This window comes from Ostrea edulis, chromosome 4 (assembly GCF_947568905.1).
Source record: "Ostrea edulis chromosome 4, xbOstEdul1.1, whole genome shotgun sequence".
Classification (NCBI taxonomy): Eukaryota; Metazoa; Mollusca; class Bivalvia; order Ostreida; family Ostreidae; genus Ostrea; species Ostrea edulis.
Window position 1 is genome coordinate 48,806,385 of NC_079167.1, and position 22,720 is coordinate 48,829,104.

General features: G+C 35.7%; 2 protein-coding genes across 10 annotated transcripts in view; one reads left to right on the forward strand and one right to left on the reverse strand.

The window, feature by feature from the left end:
• The window catches only part of LOC125670617 (calcium uptake protein 1, mitochondrial-like), a 55,458-nt gene extending 51,653 nt beyond the window's left edge, over nucleotides 1-3,805 (reverse strand). For 2 of the 9 annotated variants that reach the window (XM_048905873.2, XM_048905866.2), the window contains exons 1-2: nucleotides 3,721-3,805; nucleotides 3,497-3,545 (exon numbers count right to left, since the gene is read on the reverse strand). The gene's annotated coding sequence lies outside the window, so the exon portion shown is untranslated. Of the gene's footprint in view, nucleotides 1-3,496; nucleotides 3,546-3,709 lie in introns of all 9 variants that reach the window. The other 7 variants (XM_048905872.2, XM_048905871.2, XM_048905869.2 and 4 more) reach the window with 4 other exon arrangements.
• Nucleotides 3,806-3,849: 44 nt separating this feature from the next.
• LOC125670619 (proliferating cell nuclear antigen-like) lies at nucleotides 3,850-21,576 on the forward strand. Its single transcript, XM_048905892.2, has 6 exons — nucleotides 3,850-4,293; nucleotides 7,952-8,049; nucleotides 13,427-13,494; nucleotides 17,139-17,283; nucleotides 21,133-21,306; nucleotides 21,393-21,576. Exons 1-6 carry the CDS (start codon nucleotides 4,073-4,075, stop codon nucleotides 21,467-21,469), a joined length of 783 nt encoding a protein of 260 aa, XP_048761849.1. The 5' UTR covers nucleotides 3,850-4,072; the 3' UTR covers nucleotides 21,470-21,576.
• Nucleotides 21,577-22,720: the final 1,144 nt, after the last annotated feature.

Below are 22,720 nucleotides of genomic sequence, written 5' to 3' on the forward strand. Positions count from 1 at the left end.
ACCATATTTGTCTGAAGTTTTCAATCTATTTTTGGTCACTGTGACCTTGACCTTTGACCTTTTTTCTCCAAAATCAATAGGGGCCTTGCTTTGCTGGTATCCAACAATATAACCAAGTTTCATTTGATTTAAATTAAAAATTTTCAAGTTATTCTCCACGCAATAGTGTTGAAATTATTGATTTATTTAAAATTATCATTATATTGAAATGCATTTTATGTTCAAAGGCAGTGCTGTTCACAGTTTTACAAACTTGAAAGGTTTGCAACAAGACTTGGGCATTTTTATCACACTACTAGTAACTGAGAAAGATTAACCAAGTCACAGTGAAGATAACAGAATTAAACTGTATATAGTACGAAAAATATTTCAATCACATTCATCAGACTGTTCATGTAGAATATGTTTTATGTTTTAAATGATTTGATATAAAACCCGGGGAGAAGACTAAAATGGGCTGTTTCTGCTGCCCAATTTCATTCATGTACTAAGAATTTGGCAAATAGATATTGTTTAAATTCAATGTGATCAAAGCACGAACATTACAAAATATGTACATCATGTAGCTGCGCTCGCTTAAACGGTAGCACCGTCAACATATAATAAAATATTAAAAGGTTTTTCATAGCGACGCTTCCTCAACCCTTAAAGGACACATCTCATGTTTTCAAAGTATACAGAATTATATGCATTTTGTCTTCCTTATGCTTATAGAAATTAATTGTAATATTTCGTTTGCTGAAGTATTGCGATAATTGGCCACAATACGGACTTAAATCTAAGCCCCGATTTCAAAAAGCCTAGTTAATTAGATAGGTATAGTCACGTGGTACAGTAAATGTCATATGCGACCTTCGTCGATCAACTTGTTGTAAAAGTAGTGTTAGATATTTTTAAAAACTCGGGTTTTAGGGGCCTAATTTATTTACCATGGATAACATTTATTTTGATGTTGACAAATTTCCCGAGTCTTATATCTTTTAGCCACCAGTGCATACAAATAGAGACCCAAATGTAGCGAGGAAAGCGAGTATGAAATCTGCATAATAAATTGCGAGTAAATAATGTTTACATGGGATCACTGTCTAAACACAATTTGGTAATGCCATTTCTGTAAACAACTGTAATTTGTGTTGTTGCTTTTTGTAAAATAAACAGTGCAATTATTATTAAATTTATTTTTGGAGAAGTTAGATAGGCCTAAATTAGGATACGATTATGTATCATTGACAACTAGGCCTATAGGCCTACTGTCACGGGTGCATTTCGAAAAGAAAAGAAAATAATGATCAAACTTATTATGAAAATCACAATACTTTTAAATTATTTTATTCAAGCAATTTTATTAATCATTATGTTTTGTTATCTACACGTTGTTACTTAGGAAGTGGGAGCGCGGCATGCTGTTGTTGTATACACGTACGCGTTCCTTAAAAAAAATGAAAGCATTATACTTCAATTCAAAGTTGGGAAATATTATATTTCATTATTTACAATTGAAAGTTCAATTATCTTTTATCTGTAAATTTCTTTTTTAAAACTACCAGTTAGTAGACACTGCTAGCAAAGTTCTGCCTATATGTTGTTACAAGGTGAAGGTCAGTTGGTGCGAGTGTGTATTGAATTTGAGAGCAGAACAGAAAGCATATGCTGCAGTCTTCACGAAAACATTTAAAACTTGCTGGCCAGTCTGACCAGTGAACTGTCTGAATTTACTGGCCCACAGTGAAATGTACTGGCCCCCAAAATTTCCATAGTACATGTTTATCACAATCACATACATTATGGAATGCATTGTAAAATTGTACAATTAATTTACTGAAACTATGGTTATTACTCGTATTCATATCCACCCTAAGGCATCCTTTCTGTCGATACCAGAAAAACAACACTGTACATGGTATTTTCTCTCTTTCTTCACCCGCAAACAACAAGAATATAAATTCACTTATTTTTCACAAACATGAAAACAGCCTGAGTGCACCTTAGGAAGTAGCCTTCTCTACCAACATCAAATGTAAACGATTGATTAATTCTATAAACTATAGAAATTGCATAAAATCAGAGATAACTGCAATTGACGAAGTCCATTTTAATTTGACAATGCAATAAAGCAGCAGTTACTGGCGTGCAGTGCGATACAGGACGCTGAGTTTTCGTGAAGACTGATGCCGTAGGCCTATTTGTAACAGTGCGTAGCTTCGATAGAACCATTTTCTCGCAGTTTATATCCATCTTTGTCCAAGTGCTTGTTTGAAAAAGCACAGGGACAAATTCTACTGTTTTTTTTATGGCAAAGTCGTTGTGTCGACAAAATAATATTCACGTCTTGTTCCTCATACCTTCCTTCGAAAATTGAAAAAAAAAACACAGTCCAAATCCTCTCTACTGACAGCAAGTACACCCTTAAACAGCACAAAATACCCTAATGCAGTGTTATTTACAAGCCGTTAATGTGATAATTGTTTGTTTGTCAATTAAATCTAACCTGTTTATGAAATGGCTAACAACTGTTTTCAAATCTTCTCGCTCGAGGTCGCATATGACATCACAGATAATGGCGCGTAAAATATCGGAGAAAATATGCATATCGCAAGATTTGAATTTCATCGCTTTCAAACTCGAAAACTACGCAAACTGTTTCATTTGAAACACATGTAAAGTAGCTTTAGGCATGAAATGAATTAATTTTGCTGAAAAAATTTAAAAGTTTAAAAACACAAGATGTGTCCTTTAAATGCTAAAAATTCAAATGTTGACAATTCAGATAAACAGAAGCATTAAATATAAGCCCCGTTCACATGCGCTGATTTACTCACGGGGTGCAAATTTTGCATATATGCAAAAATTGGACCCGTGTGTAAAAGTATATTTGCTAAGCGTTCACATTGTACGCAACAAATGGCAATGATTCTCGAAGTTAGTTAAAGATAGCAGATTATTTTCGATTGAGGGGGAGGATTTTTCCCTTACTGTGACAAATTTGATTGATCAAGATATGTCTACGACACTCTAGTCTATGCAATATAATGTTTGCAGAAATAAGGTGTATTTTATGAGAAAAGCGATATCATATTCGGTGATACTGCGTTTGCTCCTCTTCGGGGCCGAGCCCTCGTGATCCACAGTGATGACTCCTCGAGTGTGACGTTGTATATGGTGTGTGCGTTCACATGACGAAAAATACACTAGGAGTAAATATACACATATGCAAAAGTAAATTTGCATCTGGTCTGAGTAGGTGCAGATTTACACCCGGGTGTATATTTGCACATATGTATATTTACTTTTGCATATATGCAATTGCATTCACATATTTTGCATATATGCAGAATTTGCATCCCGCGAGTAAATCAGGGCATGTGAACGGGGCTATAGATCAGATAAACAGGAGTGACATTTAATTGTTTCAGATTGTACGTATCTAGCTGTGTTCATCTATAAATAGCACTATCAACATATTACAGTATGAAATTAACTTTCATTATATTCTCACCAAGAAAAATTTGCAATTTGAAGTGGTGAATGTACGTTTCGTCCTTCACCTGAAAGTATATTGTATATATTTCCCTGTCAATCACAACTTTGTAATCAAATTAATGGATGGTAGAATAAGTTATCATCATTAACTAAATATAAATTCAACCTGTAAATTGCATGTTAAGTCATAAATATGTGATAAACCAATTTAGGAGCCAGTTTTCTCTACCTTTTACCTACTTAGTTTATCCTACTCTAATGTTTGTGGAAATGGTTGCCTGTCAATGTCAAATTGAAACTTACTGTTTTAGCCCATTTTTCACCTATACAAAAGCGCAAAACTGACTAAGATCATCATGATACTGACCAATCATAATCAAGATTGCATATATTTTCCCGCCATATTGTACTGGGAAGGATTTGGCGCCAGGCCGCTTTGATGTAGAAAAGGTGTAGACATTGCTACGAATGAACAAGAAGCTATTCAGACGTTGAGAGGATTGAGGATATTTTATTTAAAAACATTATTAATTACAGAAAATTTGTGACTTAATTTACAGCAGGAATTACTGTAATTTCTCTTTTTCACATCATGTTTGAGGCCAGGCTTGTTCAGGGTTCTTTGTTGAAAAAGTTGATGGAAGCTATAAGAGACTTAATACCAGAAGCGATATGGGATTGCAGTGGAACTGGCATCACCCTTCAGGCTATGGATAATTCACATGTTGCTCTCGTGGCAGTAAATCTTAGGAGTGATGGGTTTGAAACGTACAGATGTGACAGGAATCTCTCCATGGGGATGAGTTTAGCTAGGTAAACTAGAATTTCTAGATGGCCAATTGCTAATTTTAGTGCCCATATTTAAATAACGTTTAATTTTTATTTTGTGTGTATTATGGTTTACCGGTATAACATTTCACCCTTAGTTGTTACACTAAATTTCACTTTGCAGGGGTTGAAATTTATTTTTTCTACCACAGGCTAATTTTAGCTCTTAGATAAAAAAAAAATCCACAGGCTAAAATGAAAACCTACAAGCTAAAAGAAAAATAATGAAGCAGTGCTCTTTTTTCAAGGTCTATTTTTGTAAATCAACGATTTCCCCCATAATTACCTAACCTAGTGGGTCAACAGGCATCGTTTGGACAAGACACGTTTTTTAAGAAAACGGCAATCTTGTCCTTATACACACTACATAGCAGTATTTTCGGGGAAATAATGTTAATTTCAGCAAAGCACAAGAGTTTGTAGCAATAAAGTTGTAACAGACTCGATATTTTCTTTGTTTAAAGTTCATATGATCAATTAAGCCGATGTGAGCATTCAATGTGTTATCAAAACATCACCCGAGCTTAGAAAAATGACGTGCAAAGTTGCGATATAACGCACACACCCCACCCCCCTCGGTAATCATAAACATATCAATAATCAAATCCAGTAATTTAATTGGTACTAAATGAAGAATTCAAACGTAACCCTTTACTATTTCGTCGCATTTAGATGGGTAAGTACGTCAGTCATTCATTGCTAAAGAAAAGTTAAAACTCAAAAGTAATTGCATATTCCCAGACCCATAAAAAACGTCCAACATGCAGAAATCTGACAAAATTAAGTGGCAAAGGACATGTACACCAAACGTGCTAGTCACGGTATCATAATATGGCAGTTTTAAAAATTGCACGATAATAAATTTTAATTGGCTGTTTCATAATAATTAGTTACAGGGTGTGGGATAATTTTTTTTTAACAATTTTACTTTTAGATTAGGTAATCAACGCGGCGAAAAATTAAGTGCACATTGCATTGGCTAAAACCAAATGAGTCAAAAACCTTTAGTGGTATGTAGTATATGTCCCTTCTCATTTAAAAAAATCAATAAGTGCATATTATATTTGGTTAAATACGAGTGTAAATTAATAAGCATAAATGCATTATTCCGATTGTAATTTTTTTTTTAGAATTATAGAAGCCCATTTATGTCATTGTAATAGTCAGTATTTACAGTTTTCCAAAGTACGGAAACCCATTTCAGCCATATTTTTTAATTTTATGCGACTGAGATTCTGTTGTTAAAAAAAAAAAAAAAAAAAATCAAAGAATAAAGGGGGGATTGCTTTGCACTTGTCGGTCGGTAGACCACATATTCCCACAATATCTTGGGAACCATTCACTTGATCGTTATATTTCAATTGTTGGTTGGTTATGAGTAGAAGAGGACCCCTACTGACTTTGGTTAAAAGGTGAAGAGTCAGTCCACTCTGGACATAGGAATATACTATCCGTTCAATATCTTGAGGACCCTTTGCTTGACAAACATCAAACTTGGTACACTGGTACATCCTAAGGAGTAGATGACCCCTTATGATTCTAAGGTCACATGGTCAAGGGTCAAAATGGACATTGGAATATACTATCCACTCAATATCTCGAGAACCCTCTTAAGAAGTAGATGACCCCTATTGATTCTGAGGTAGGGCTGGGACGATTCAGGGTTAGCTTGGTTCAGTTTCGATTCAGAACAGCACGGTTCGGTTATTTTCGATTCGGTTCATGTTGGGTCTAATTTATCTAATTACAGCACAAAAATTTACAATTTTAATGAGTAGCATATTTGATTTGATTCAAGTTATATAACTATATGTCGTCATTTGTAAACATATCTATTTATAATGGCATTTTATAACTTTTATTAAAAGAAAAGAAAGAAAACAATGACAGTCTATTAAAATTTGTTTAATATTAATGTAGTGCGTAAGTTTTGGATTATTAAACGAATCTAAAATGTATATGACAGTCTTCACGAAAAACTTTGTGAAGCACAGGCCCTTCGGGCCTCCCAGTATAATAATTGTGCAAGCCCGAACAATATTTTACAGGCCCAAAATGTTTTTTTCTAATTTGACCACTTGTCATTTGCAAGGTTTATTCTACTCTATAGATACATGCACAGTTCTACTGTAGGAAAATACAGGTCAAGATGATCATAGTTAGAGAACAACTGACATTAAAAGGATTATCTTATTTTATTTTTCAACATATTAATCTCGCAGATGACATCAGCAGCTCATGTTCTACTTTGTTTTGTATGCACCACGTACAAAACATTGTTTTCTCCAGAATCAAATCTTAGCCAAGGCCTACCCTCTGTCCAATGGGGCATAAATTTTCGTTCTTTTCTCCTCGTATAATCTGATGGTTGTTATTGTGAAATACGTTTGGGTGGTTTTGAATTTCCCGGACGAGCTCCCTCCCTATACTTCAGAAAAGGCAGCATGGTTGATCGTTTTTCTATGCGAAATTTGACTACTAAGTCATGACAAAGTCTGAGTCAATCTCGCGCTTTATTTGTAATATATACAGAACCTATAAGAAAACATTTATAGGCCCTCTGGACTCCTAGGTTCAATATTTTAAGAAGCCCGATCCCTATTTTACTGGCCTCGGCCATCGGGCCACTGGTTAACGTCGAAGACTAAAAATATACTTATGAAATTTTATACACAGATTTGGCATGCTTCATTCTGTAGATATCAGATGAATCTGATTTGTAGATATAAATCCCACATTTCAGTGTTACAATATTGTTTGAGGCATATTGAGTTAAATTTCTTTTTGATAACATTAACGAAATATGTTTAATAATTTCCGGAATACTCTGTTGGACTGGTAAATTTTTCTACGGACTGGTTGAAATTATACCCCATCAGTCCGGCTGGACTGGTGACAAAAAAAGTTGGCTTCAAGCCCTGCATGTAATTTAAATGGCAGTGGTCATGACTTAGTCAAATTTAGTCACTTTACACAGGCATGATGCATTAAAGTATAATCCTGCTAAAAGAAGCGTGCATATGCGAACTCGCACACACGATGTTCGTCATCCTTGATTACTACTATCTTGCTCCTTCAAGATTACCTATTCCAGTTGACAATGAAGTGCAAGTCGACTCTCAGGCCCTTAAGGCGTTTGATTTATATTAAGTGGTCCATCGTTTTTCTTCTTGGATCCAAAATACTACTAGAATGCGTTGCACCAGAACATGGATAGATCACGGCGGCAGGCATTGTACACTATTTCAGTTTAGAGTTATTGCCCGTTCTGAAGTTAAAAACATCAAGATTAAATCCGGCACAATAAATGTTTACCAACTATCGATGTCAGGTTATGGGTATCGATTGTCACCATCGGTAGCAATCTAGCATTGATATTTGGATGGTCAGCAACCATCACTGAATCACTATATAATTGACAATAATTTATGTAGTCAAACAGCCTTCTTACCTGTAATTTAAATTTATATAAATCTCTAGGGTTCTCCAATTAGTAGGACTGTAGAAGAATGACACATTGCCAATTAACTTGTATGTTTATTGGTACTATTTAAGTTGATGTCTGGGCTTTTATCTGGAGAAGGTGAAAGGTGGATTGGGGAGGAATGTCACCAATGACTGTAACTTGTTGCTTTAATTTCAGCATGTCCAAAGTCCTAAAGTGTGCAAGCAATGATGATGTCATCACATTGAAAGCTGGAGACAATGCAGACACAGTGACATTTATGTTTGAATCCCCAAGTAAGTTTACAGCTACTGGTCTTCAAAATTAGAAGAAATAAACATCACCAATACATGAGAATGCACAGTTAGATTTATTTGGTCAAAATTTTGGTGTTGGCAATGCCAACCCACTCCTGAAACTAGGACTCCAAACTTTTTATGTCACCAGTCAGGGTTTGACATTTACTTTTTTGAGCACTAGACCAGTCGGGCTACTTCAAATGATTTTTACTAGACCTGACCTTACATCCGCTAGCCCTGACGAAATTTCTGAATTATCCGAGCCGGACACGAACTCGCAATTTGCAATGATCTCCTTTCTGCACTAGATGCAAAATACGATACCATCATTGTATTCAAGCCAGGGACAGTTCTTCTGCCAAACACGCTGATCAGTTTCTTTGTCGCTTTGCTTCCTCATACTTCTTAGCGCCAACTTTCTCTTCCTCTGTAAGAACTTCACTGATTTCCTACCAGGAATCTCACTCCAATAGCGGAATCATAATCTCCGCCGGAATTATATACTGGCCCACTGGGCATACACATTAATAATTTTTGGTAGCCCGATTTTACTAGCCACGGTCATCGGGCTACCACTTAATTTCGAAGACTGGATTATAGCGAAGGCCCATTCTAGTATATCACACTGTATAACCGATTGACAGAGAGATAATTAGAGTTACTGGTTGACAGGCTTATTAGAGTCTAAAATATTTCGGAAAACCAAGTTTTTCATTCGGACAAGTAAAACTTCGAGTTTACTTGTGCAAAGGGCAAGTAAGTTAATGTCTATCCCTGCTATTCCTTTTTTTCCTTTCTCTCAGGACATCTTTCCAGGGATCGAAATTAACTTTTTTCACCACTAGCAAATTTTAGCTAGTTTATTATTTTCCAACTAGCAAAATTGAGCTTTTACTAGCATTTTTCAATCGATTACTGTTTTACATGAATTTAAGAAAACAAGCATGTCTCTTTATCAAAATTTTGGGAAAATCTTTTCAAATCTCCTTTAAAGTGCAATAAAAAAAATAAGATTGCGAATTCTTTCATTTAAAATTCAATGAATTATCAGACAACATACATGGTGCGGGTCATAGGGTACACTTGTGTGGCGTACTCGCTGTCCAGAGATCTACCACCTATTTACAGCATCATGTGGATTGAAATCTTGAAGACTGTTTGCGCCAATTCAAACTATATGTTCAAAACTTTTGGAAATTTCATCTAAAAAAAATTCTAGTTGAAAAGAAAACCCCGCGAACTCGAAGTTTTTGACTATAGAGTACAGAAGGACACCACGTAAACGGTGACACTAACACTGTCATGTGTTGTTTCATGTAGACACAGACGGGATCAATATGCTTTCTATTTAAATCAGACGTCCGAAGTAGGCCATCTTCGACATCACTGACTGAGATGACCTTGGCCTTAGTTATTTATTCGATCCACGTTTACTTTTTCAATACTTGTATATTCATTCTGTAAAGCATTTCTATGCACAAGACAAAATTATTGTAAACTTCAAAGTACAGTCAATTAACCGAGGAAATCCGGGGAAAAGATCGGGGTTTTCACTAAAGTAAAGTTTCTTGTTTATTTTTTCAACACGACCAGTCGGACCAGTAAATCAACATTTTACCTGACCGGACCTATCATTTTTAGTAGACTCGGTGTGTCTGACGTGACTTAGTGTCAAACCCTGCCAGTCCAGTCGGACTGATGGGGGTTTATTTTCAACCAGTCCGCAGAAATGTTTGCCGGTCCATCAGGGTTATATAAATTAAAATAATGGGATTTAACTCTATGTGCCTGGGGAAATATTGCCAACTAATCGGGTTCATCAGATGTCTACAGAGGCGTGTTTATGATTCAATAAGCAAGTTTTTCAAAATGATGTTTTAGAAAATTGACCAGTCTCAACGGACTAACTAAAACAAATATCAGTCTGTCCATGTTTGCTTCGGTTATATCCCTGTATATCAAAGTTCCATGTCATTAATCCTTAGAATTAGCAAAGATAAAATAAAAAGGAAACTTTAATGCTATTTAATTTAAAAAACATAAACAAATCTGATCTACTGTCAGCAATTGAAAATGTGATATGCAGAGTAACAGTGGCATTTGAAAGTGGTTTTATCTATGTAATTCATACATGGCTTTGTTCACATCAAGATTCTATTGGATGGATGGTCCTTCGTTTATATGCCTGAATCAAAGTACGTCCATCTTGACCATATGAACATGTTTTATTCCTAAGGTATGGATACTTTCACTTTCATGTGTGCCGCCATTACGATAAATTATATTAAAATAGATCACAGCAGGAATATTCTAAAACTACAGTCGTTGAGAAAACCGATTAATTTTAGTGATGGGGGGGGGGGGGGGGGGATTAATCTATCAGATTAATCGGATGCACCTTTTCGATTGATTAATCGAAAAATAATCAAATTTTATTCATTTCAAATATATAGCAGAAATATATCAAATTTATTTTATTTTTACCCTAAATATCAAGTTGATTAGAATAAAATCATAAGATTGATCGAATGTATCTAGTTTAACGTCTCTCTTGAGAATTTTTCACTATGGAGACGTCTAAAATCATTTGAAATTTGAAGTTAATAATTCCATACTATCGATTTTGTTTTCCCTGAATAGGGATAGATCTCTCGACTTTTGTTGTTCCTATGGGTTAGAATAGAGCCTCATTTCCACTTGCTTGTTGTAAGAGGCAAAATCCGAGGCCCCGGGCCGTATCACAGCAGGTGTGGCACAATAAAGATCCCTCCCTGCTCAAAGAGTGTAAGCGCCGAGCATAGGCCTAAATTTTGCAGCCCTTCACCGGCAATGGTGACGTCTCCGTACGAGTGAAAGATTCTCAAGAGGGACGTTAAAACAATATTCAATCTTATCGGATGATTCAGCTTCGTCAGCCATTTTTAATTTTAGTGAAGTCGTGGCAGGAATATTCGTATTATAGAAAAAATGTCGACGATTTTGAAAGCGACAATCGGTACATCACTAATTAATTTGAATAGAATTCGCCAACAATCGACTGATTTTCGATTATAGACAATTATTGGAACATCCCTACATATTTCTATGTAAAACTTTTCGGAATACGGGTTAGAATGTATCATGCTTATCATAAGAGGCGACTGAAAAGGGTGGTCCTTCGGATGAGACCTTAAAAACCGAGGCCCCATGTCACAGCAGGTGTGGGACAATGATCTCCTTGCTCAAAGGCTGTAAGCGCTGAGCATATGCCTAAATTTTGCAGCCCTTCACTGTCAATGGTAGCTGCAGAACTGTAGCTCTCTGAAAAACTATTTTGACATAACAGAGAGCTACAGAGCCACCCCTTATAAAAACCTTCGATTTACGGCGCACAAAAAGCTGCACACGGTTGAGGCCTTATATCGTTGTATTCTTGAGTTGCTGTCTCATAAATTTAATATCAAAAAATTCTTAACATATTTTCCTACTATACTTGTGTCTAAACATACCTTCAAATATTCATTAGCCTTTTTTTTTATTATTGAGTTGGTTTACGGATCCGCTGCACTGATTTTTGGGGGGGGGGAGAGATAAAATGGTTTTTGACTTTTTATATTTCCGACGCTGTAATTTTTCCTTTTCACGAAAGAAAGAAAAGAAAATAGATTCCGCTGGACTGGATATTTGGACAGCCGCCTCCGTAGAAATCTCAGGAAAGTCCATAATAGTCATGTGTGGAATATCAGTCAATTTCAGCCAGTGCTAACAATTATTCTGCACCTTGGTAATAATGATTTTTGCTTCCAATAAGTTATCTGTTTATGAAACTAACTTCTAATTAGCATTAGTTATGCATTGCATACCATTTAGATATGTAAATCCCAAAATAAAAACAAACACTTGTTTTCAGATGGCATCCATGACGTACGTTGGGTTGCACTAATCACCTAAACAAGTATAACCCTACCTGACCTTACCAGGCGTACATTTTGCCAAGGATACACTTTTAAATTCTATTAATGAATTTTAAAGAAATATTCTTCATAATTAATATGTGTAATTCTTCATATATTGAAGGAGGTTGAAAACATATTTAACATTATTGAATTCATTCATTGTATAAAATTTGTTGACTACCAACAATAAATTGATCTGACCTTTATAAAATTCAGAATTTTCTAATAAATGTTTATAGGGTTCATGAATTTTATTTATAACTTTACTTGACTTCATAAATAAGACTTTAAAGGGACTGGTTCACGATTTTTGATAAAAATATTTTTCATTTCTGATGGTAAACATTAAAAAAATAACTCATTTAATATGGACAGCCAAAATTTTGACTTTCTGAATGCAAGAATAAAAACAATATTTTAGCCTTAAATCTGTTATGTAAACAAAGACTCGAGTCTTTATGTATACAAACAAACAGGTGAAATATTTATTTTTGTAATATAAAGCATCTTAATTTTGCATTGTCACAAATTTTAACTTTTAGATGACACTTTTACCCCAAAAATGCTTGAAATGTGAAAGATATAATAAATTCAGATCGATATCCATTTCTTTTAAAAATTTCGTAAACAATAACATACCGCAATCTCTGTTTACAAAACAAATAATAAACTCTCTAAAATGAGCTTCTGTGATAATGTATAACCTTAATTTTATGTGAACTCTTTTAAACACATTAAACAATAGATTTTGATCATTAAAAGTGAAAAACAAAATTTTGGGGAAAATCGTGAATCAGTCCCTTTAAAACTTAAAAGTAAATTTTTAGATAAAATATATGCTTGGTAAGGTCAGTCAGGATTTTAGTACTTCAAGTGATTAGTGCGTTCCTATATACGTCATGGATGCCATCTTTTGAATGGAAAAACGATGTGGTTCTTTTATTTTGGGATTTACATAACTAAACGGTAAACAATGGACATTTGATAATGATAGAAAGTTAATTTAATAAACAAACAACATTTTTGAAGGAAACAGCATTGTTGCCAAGGTGCACAATAGTCACTATATACCACCGTTCTAAGTTGACAGTGAAGAGGATATTAAAGTTGATAATAAAACATTGACCTCAAATCAAGTTCATTTTTATTACTAAACATTTTGTCATTTGAACTTTTTCCTTTCTTTTTTTTTTTTTTTTTAATCTCCAAACGGATTTGAAAATTTTGAAGTCCGTAAACCAATTTTTTTTTTAAAAATTGTCCTTAAAGCCCCATACGACCTGAAAACTCGCAGCTTCATATGATTTCGTTTGTTGACGTAGCCATGTTAAGTAGCCGGTCAAATTCAATTTTTCTATGAGTGTCAGGTCTGTGTACTATATATGTAAGATTCTTGGGTAGGGTGTAAACAATTTTGTAAGCATTTGTTTTATTTACAGATAATGAGAAGGTTTCGGATTACTCATTGAAGTTATTGGATTTGGATTGTGAACAGCTTGGAATTCCAGTGAGTGACTCATAGGATTTTCTCCATTTTTAGTTCATTGATTTTGAATTCGGGTTCGAGTCTATTTAGCTATGTTAAAATCATAAAAATGACTTTATTAGTTTGCTCAAGTGAGCTTTTCTGATCGCCTGTAGCAGGGATTTTTTAAGAATCTGTAGTGGGCCAAAATCAAGCTCCATTCCCAATGCTGAAAAGCAGATATTTTTAGCTCACCTGAGCTGAAGGCTGACGTTGCACTTCTTCAGTTTTATTTTGGAAGACGTTAAGAATGACGTCACAAATGTTACTGAACCCCGCACCATCGCACTTTAGAGTCTTATACAGTACACGACACAAGTTTTATGCACAAATTTGCCCCAAACACGGTGGACCTTTAAAATTGTCAGCACCTTTGAAGTCCTATGTTTTTCGCGCGAGCTAGACATTGAAGTTCACGTAGGATCTCCGTGGATGCCACCTGTATATGTTTATCACAATACATTACAGGGTTCGAAATTAACCTTTTAAAGCACTAGTCCATCCAGTATATCATATTATATGATCTTCATTTTATTCAATAGTATTTAATGAAACCAATCGCATCACAGTTGCAAGCAATTCAGTTTCTGACACCTACAGAAGAAAAAGAACACCATACTTTATTTTGCATTCAAGATCTTCAGAAGCATACAGTAACCTCCGAATTAATCTTTTTATAAATGTCCTTAACTACATAAGTGCGTTCAAGATTGACATTCCCGTTGTTTTCGTGCTCAGTTCTTAAAGAGTCGCAGGATTTTGAAATTTTATCAATAAAGTCAATAAAATTCACTCGATTGACCAAACCATGAGCTATATAGTGTTGCGAACTCCTGTGTTAGAGTCGCGAATGACGAGAACATGTGCGCACAAACATGCATGTTCTTAGACCACACTACTTGCAGTTCTTGCACCTCATTCGAAGAACAGTCAAAGGCACACACTGAGTGCATTCGAGATCTTCATACAAGTACAAATTCCTGTCGATCCCGAACGCCAAGTACCCAACCCGAGAAGAACTCAAATCACCTCTAGGTAGTGTGGTCTAAGGGTCTAGGATTTCCAAAGGGGGAGATGAAAGTCAAATATTAACCGAAGTAATCGGTCATTCTGGGTACAAAATTTGTGACGAAAAAAGTGTCTCCCCCCCCCCCCCCCCCCCCCCCAAATCTGCCATTGGGACTAGCCGCGAAGACACTGCTTTAAAAGTAAGTGCTATTTTTATCTGAACACGTAAATACATAGGAACATGGAAGGGTTTCTGTTGAAATAATGATTTATATAATTACTTACTATAAGCAGGGGATAATCTTATACTTGAAAGGTGAGTGTGGATCCCCTTGAAGGGGAATTTAAATAATTTCCTACACAACACCTTAACTGTCATTCAAAACCACGTGATGTAAATAAGCGTTCAAAGGTCCGAGTCTGCATGAAGAAACCTTTGAATTCCGAACGATCTTCAAAGCGCAATTGAGAGTAAATTGATGCATCCAATTGTCAGTATCGATATGATTTTTATCATTTTATCAATATGTGTTTTAAAAAACACTTTATTAAAATGTGAAAAATGAGCTGTAGTGTCTCTTTAAGAAAAGATATACGTAACGGTTTTTGTCTGGTGAATCTATTTTAGATCTTTTTAGCTCACCTGAGCCAAAGGCTCAAGTGAGCTTTTCTGATCACATTTTGTCCGGCGTCCGTCTGTCTGTAAACTTTTCACATTTTCATCTTCTTCTCATGAACCACTGGGCCAATTTCAACCAAACATGGCCAAAAGCATCCTTGGGTGAAGGGGCTTTCAAATTTGTTCAAATGAAGGGCCATGTCCCTTTCAAAGGGGAGATAATCACAAAAATGCAAAAATAGGGTGAGGTCATTTAAAAATCTTCTTTTCAAGAACCACTGGTCAGAAGAGCTGAAATTTACCTGAAAGCTTCCTGACATATTGCAGATTCAAGTTTGTTCAAATCATGGCCCCCGGTGGTAGGATGGGGCCACAAGGGGGGATCAAAGTTTTACATACAAATATATAGGGAAAAACTTCTTCTCAAGAACCACTGAGCCAGAAAAGCTGAGATTTACATGAAAGCTTCCTGACATAATGCAGATTTAAGTTTGTTCAAATCATGGGCCCCTGGGGTTGGATGGGGCCATAATAGGGGATCAAAGTTTTACATACAAATATATAGGAAAAATCTTCTTCTCAAGAACCACTGAGCCAGAAAAGCTGATTTTTACATGAAAACTTTCTGACATAGTGCAGATTCAAGTTTGTTCACATCATGGCCCCCGGGGATAGGATGGGGCCCCAAGGGGGATCAAAGTTTTGCACACAAATATATAGGGAAAAGCTTTAAAAATCTTCTCAAGAACCACTAAGCCAGAAAAGCTGAGATTTACATGAAAGCTTCCTGATATAATGCAGATTCAAGTTTGTTCAAATCATGGGGCCCGGGGGTTGGATGGGGCCACAATAGGGGATCAAAGTTTTACATACAAATATATAGGAAAAATCTTCTCAAGAACCACTGAGCCAGAAAAGCTGATTTTTACATGAAAACTTTCTGACATAGTGCAGATTCAAGTTTGTTCAAATCATGGCCCCTGGGGGGTAAGATGGGGCCACAGGGGGGGGGGGGGTCAAAGTTTTACATGCAAATATAGGAAAAAGCTTTAAAAATCTTCTTCTCCAGAACCATTCGGCCAAAGAAGTTGACATTTACATGAAAGCTTTCTGACATAGTGTAGATTCAAGGTTGCAAAGGGTAGTTTGGGTCATAATAGGGACTATTAGGTTTTACGTGCAAATATATATGGAAAGTCTTCAGATATGGGCCAAGGTGACTCAGGTGAGCGATGTGGCCCATGGGCCTCATGTTATACTAACTTTCGTCATTGGAAGCAACACAATTTTATTGGCTCTGGGAAGATAGTAGGGTATGTTTAACCAATTTGTAGTTAAACTGAGGACATAAGTTGCGGTAAATCTGTAATGGATGCTAAAATCCTATGATGTGGGTTGGAGAATAGAAAATGTTCCAATAAGTCGATAAAGGTATTAAAAACCCATGGGGATAGGAGTGGAGTGGTTGGAGAAATAGTGAACGATGATTAATTCCATCAATTTTGAATAACAATAAACAGGGATTGATCAGTACCTTCTCGGGAACTAAAATTCGGCCTCCTAATATTTTTAGCTCACCTGAGCTGAAAGCTGTATTGAGCTTTTCTGATCGCCTGTTCTCTGTCGTCTGTAAACTTTTCACATTTTCGACTTCTTCTCTAGAACCCTTGGACCAATTTCAACCAAACTTAGCCAAAAGCATCGTTTGGTGAAGGACTTTCAAGTTTGTTCAAATGAAGGCCCATGCCCCCTTCAAAGGGGAGATAACCACAGAATTGCAAAAGTAGGGTGGGATCATTTGAAAAACCTCAAGAACCACTAAGCCAGAAGAGCTGAAATTCACTTGAAAGTTTCCTGGCATAGTGCAGATTCAAGTTTGTTCAAATCCCCGAGGGAAGGATGGGTTCACTATAGGGGATCAAAGTTTTACATACAAATACATAGGATATTAATCATTTGTTGCTTATGTGTTATGTCATTTGTTGCTTGTACATTACAGGACACTGAATATAGCTGTGTTGTAAAAATGCCAGCCCATGAATTCCAGAGAATCTGCAGGGATTTAAGTCAGATTGGAGAGTCTGTGGTCATCTGTTGCACAAAAGAAGGAGTAAAATTCTCTGCCTCTGGAGATTTGGGTTCAGGTTAGTGTCTGCATACCCCACTCCCTGCAAAAACTGCCAAAAATTTACCAATTTTCAAAAATCTTCTCAACAACCACACATGTGTAAGAAAAACTAAATCCATCGTGATGTAGAACAGGAAGGCCTCTACCAAAATTGTAAATTTCATGATCCTTGGGGTAGGAGTTCTGACCAAACTTGGTAAATAGTATTTATGTGTAAAACACTTAAGGCCAGAAAAAATTAATTATTTGGTTCTCAGGCCAGTTTTATCAAAAATAAATGAGGGAGGGAGGCCCTTTTTTCCCTCATAAAAAACAGACGAGGGATTTTTTTTTTTTTTTTTAAATTTCAAAATCCCATTTCTTTAGTCCATTGCTCAATACACATTGAAAGAAATTAAAAACATTACCTTCTCTTCTTTTTTTCTCTTGCATTTTCTACATTCTTTCTTTTTGTGTGGCAATTGGTGATTAGCCCTTATTTCAGCTTTCACAAGTGGGATAAGCCCCTTCAATTTGCTCAACTGTGTTATCTGCACAGTAAAAGCATATTGGAGGGAACACACAGCAGGGTTTAGGTGTCCCAAGTAAAGCTAAAACAACCATGATAAAATGTACTTCACACAAATCTGACGTCACAATAGAAAAGTACGTCACGACGTACAGGTCTATAGTTGTATCGCGGAGGAAATGTTGTAATATTTTCTCGCTATTTACTAGTTATCAAGTGTTCAAGCTGTATATGTTTAAATCAATCTGTCAGATGATTATTTTTTTTCCAGTTTCCTTTGATAATATATAAATCTAATATTTTTATATATAGTATGCATGAGACTAAAGTAATCTAAATATATTACTTTGTGACCTTGAAATCGCCCCCGATGTGTATAGTCATTTGGAATAAAGAAAACCAACATATGTACATATCGACTCGGCACAGGCGAAAGATGACGATATTTTATTTCGATCAAGGCATATTCTTAAAGGTAACTAGTTGCAGATTTAGGATTTTGATATGAATGGTAGAATATTTTGCCTCCTTTAGATAAGATTTGGCTGTGAATGTGGGAAATGCCCAACATTTGAGTTGAGATTATGGAAATTGCAATATCAATGTCGACATATCGAGCCCAAACTGCAAATGATGGGTGCAACTTTCACCTGTGCCAAGGTGATAAACAACTAAAAGTGTAGCGGATAAAAATAGCTCTACGTCACTTGTATGACGACGTAAAAGTTAAGCGAAGGATTTCCCCATGTGATATGATGTTTGTTTATGTATTGACAAATGATTTTTACCAAAATTATGCGACGCATGGAAAATTTTAACTTTAATTTAAATATGCTGTTATTACTTGTTATTTTACTCGGGACACCTTAACCCTACTGCGCATATACAATATATACCAGTTTGCTCAGATTGTTTCAAAACCCAGTGAATCAGATAATGCGTTATAATTTCTGTTGCATGTGTATGTTTGCAAAATGGAGTTGACAGATGAAAACAACAATATTGTTTGTTATTTAAGTGTGCATAATTGCTGTAAGCCTATGTCATCTTTGTGTTTTAAGGCGTAAATCACGTATTAAAACATGTCATTCAGATTTCAGCATTTCTACTTTCGTTTTGATACGGTACTCACTTTTGCTGAGCTTGTTCAGTTTATTCATGCACATACCGTCCTTTATAGTCATTTGGGCGAGGTATCGATTATCTCTAGAGGTTGATCGTAAACCCCAAAATGTTCTCCTTTAGTCGTCCGTCTTTGTTTTCTAGACAAAATTTCGTGGCAAAGGCGACAACACGGGTTAGATATGGGGGTCGCCATTACTCAAACCAAACTGTATTATGTATGGGGCGATTTGATTGCACGTGTCTGTTGGGGCTGGGACGATTCAGGGTTAACTCGGTTCGGTTTCGATTCAGAAAAGCACGATTCGGTTATTTTCGATTCGGTTCATGTTAGGTCCAATTTATCTAATGACAACACAAAAAATAACCATTTTAATGAGTAGCATATTTGATTTTATTCAAGTTATATAACTATATGTCGTCATTTGTAAACATCATATCTATTCATAATGGCATTTTATAACTTTGTTAGAAAAAAGAAAACACTGGCAGTCTATTGAAATTTGTTATATAAATGTGCTGCACAAGTTTTGGATTATTAAACAAATCTATAGTGAATCTAAAATGTATATGATATTGTTTTCATTGATATGCGAAAATTCAACAATTCTATCAATTGAAAGTCTTTGAAAATCTCTCCTTTATTGATTTACTTGTCTCATATTAATTGTCAAATCTGTGTCATTACCTACGATGTTGATTTCACTCCACCACTGACAGAAATGCTATATGTCATGTAAAGATAAAGTGCAATGATCTTACGGACCATATTCTGTTGCTATCTGAGTGGTGAAAATGCTAACTCTCAACACAGAGTGATTTAAATCTCTATTGCATAAAAAACCCACATATTTTGCACATCATTTGGACGCCATATTTGTTGTTTTGGTGTAAGTAAAATCTAAACCGAACCGAAATGGGGAATTTGTAATCGGTGAATCGAATGGTATGAATCGCGGTGCACCGAAATTTTCGGTGCACCGCACAGCCCTAGTGTCTGTATCATCCAGACGTTTGTCAAACATTTTACTGATGGGAGTCTCTAAAATGCGGTCGGGGTTTCTGGATATTTTTAGCACCTTACGAGTGCATGAGAGAAATTTTATTTTATTCATTTAATGATAAAAATGGGTAATGCGCATTGTTAAAAGAGATGAGGGCGGGCCTGAGAACCAAGTAATTAATTTTTTTAGGCCTAAATATCATCCTCTTTAGTGCTATTGATACTAAATAGATATTTAGAAAGAGGTGGTAGTCCTTTACCAAAATTGTAAATTTGATAATCCCAGGGGTAGTGGCTTTTTTATGAGGATGGGGCCAAAATGGTCAGATCGAAGCATGCCAAATGTGTGTATAAAATTTCACAAGTATATTTTACAAAATGATGCTTTAGAAAATTAACCAGTCCCATCGGACTGACTGAAACAAATGTATGTCAGTCCGCCAGACTTTTAACTAGTCACAGACTGACGGGCATATGTTAACTTCGAGTCCTTTACCAAAATTGTAATTTTGATGATTCCAGGGGTAGGGTTTTGGTATCGGCTTGGGGCCAAAATGGTCAGATATTAAATGTGTGAACAATAGACATTTTTAACTTCTTGATAACTATCATTCTAATTCTTTTCAAATTTGGTATGAAGCATTAATGGAACAAGGGGGACTTAAATTGTAAATTTTAGCATTCCTGCACCCCCTGGGGTCTTGGGATTGGGGCAAAAACTGCCCAAAATTGATCAATTTTCAGATCTTCTCCAGAACTGCACATGTGTAAGAAAAACTAAATGCATACTAGTGATATAGAACAGGAAGATCTCCACTAAGATTGTAAATTTATGATCCCCAGCAGCGATTTATCTCTGCTGTTTTTACTACCGGTAAAGGGTACCTTTCCCCTTTGACAACTAATGAATATTTCCCCTTCCACAGGTAAAAATTCCCCTTCAATTGTAGAAACTACACAAAACAAAAATCATTTGTATATACATATTTCAAGTCATTTTGTATAATTCTCAAAGTCTTAAAATATAGATAAAAATAAGTAATCAATCAATTCTTGTGCCAGTTATAGATATAATCTGAGGATGTCCTCCACCCCACCCCCTCCCCTGAAAGTTCACGACTGCATTCTCAAAAATTTCCCTTAAATATGAAATGGTAGTAACATTTAAAAGCTGGATAAATCCCTGAAACTCGTTTGTGATATTTGAGAATTCTTGGATGATTTGTTCACAGGAAATGTAAAGTTGGCACAAAATGCTAGTGCAGATAAAGAGGAAGAAGCTGTCATTGTTGAAATGAACCAGGCTGTTACTTTGACCTTTGCCCTCAGATACCTCAATTTCTTCACCAAAGCAACCCCTCTCTCGGCCCAGGTCAGTCTGTCCATGTCCCAAGATGTTCCTCTAGGTAAGTAACAAGTTTTTGCCTTCAAATTTATTAAATGCAGATTGTCTTCTGCGGTTGCAAGTGTAATTGCTACTTTTATTTTACAGTTGTGGAGTACAAGATTGCTGACATGGGATTTCTGAGATACTACCTAGCTCCAAAAATCGAAGACACTGACGAATAAGGAAAAGTGATTTAGAATAAAAATACTTGAGGAATAAACTGGACTACCCCTAAAATGTTTTTATTCTTGTATTGAAGTGATACTTAAATATGTATAAAACTACTAAATTTGTTTGTTATTTATTGCAAATGTTGTATGTTGGAAAATTTTGAAGATTTTATCTAGATTTAAAAAAACAAAACAAAAAAACAAATAACATTTTCAATTTTCATATAAAGGAAATGCGCGCTGGGTTGTAGAGCGTGCAAATGGCTTGTAGAACGGTGAATGGCGGGCGATCATCCGTAACTGGGTACCTACTCTGTGTATTCAACTCCTTGCACCTCCAACTTGACTTTCCTCATACTTTGTAGTTTTTAATATGGATACATTGAAGATCTGCATGTGCCTTTTTAGCTCAACTGAGCTATTCTGATTGCCTGTTGTCCGTCTGTCTGTAAACTTTTTACATTTTCAACTTCTCCAGAACCACTGGGCCAACTTCAACCAAACTTGGCCAAAAAATAGGGTGGGGTCATTTAAAAATCTCAAGAATCACTGAGCCAGAAAAGCTGAGATTTACATGAAAGCTTCCTGACATAGTGCAGATTCAAGTTTGTTGATTCATGGCCCCCGGGGGTTGGATGGGGCAGGGGATCAAAGTTTTACATACAAATGTATAGGGAAAATTTTCTTAAGCACCGTTTAAACCAGACGTCTTTTTAGGAAACGAAGTTTGTCAATCCTTGCCATTTCTAGACACATTTAAAGGATGCGACAGAACGATCAAGAATGTACTAGACAAAATGTTATTTATGTATGTTATTTTTAGCCGAGTTGCAACGAAGTTGGAACTCGGCTATTGGTTTGGTGAGGCGGGCGTCAACAATTGGTTTCCGGATGATAACTCGAAAAGTTTACAATCTAATCAAATAAAACTTTGATATATTGTTGGGTACCAGGTAAGGAAGACCCCTATTGATTTTGGAGAAAAACGATTCAAGGTCACAGTGACCGAATATAGATTGAAAACTTCAGACAAATATGGTTTCTGGACAGTAACTCGAAAAATTTAAAACTGAAATTAGTTCTTCACAATTATAAATATACCACGTCATTCCTGGCTTTACAATGTATCCCATGCAACTCGGCTCATGCACCCCTGGGTGCATATACTGATTATCTTGTTATTCGATTAGTTTCAACATTTGTCATATTTAGTTAGGTTGTCTTGGTGAAAACTGAATTTAGTTTTTTGTGAGACATTGAACT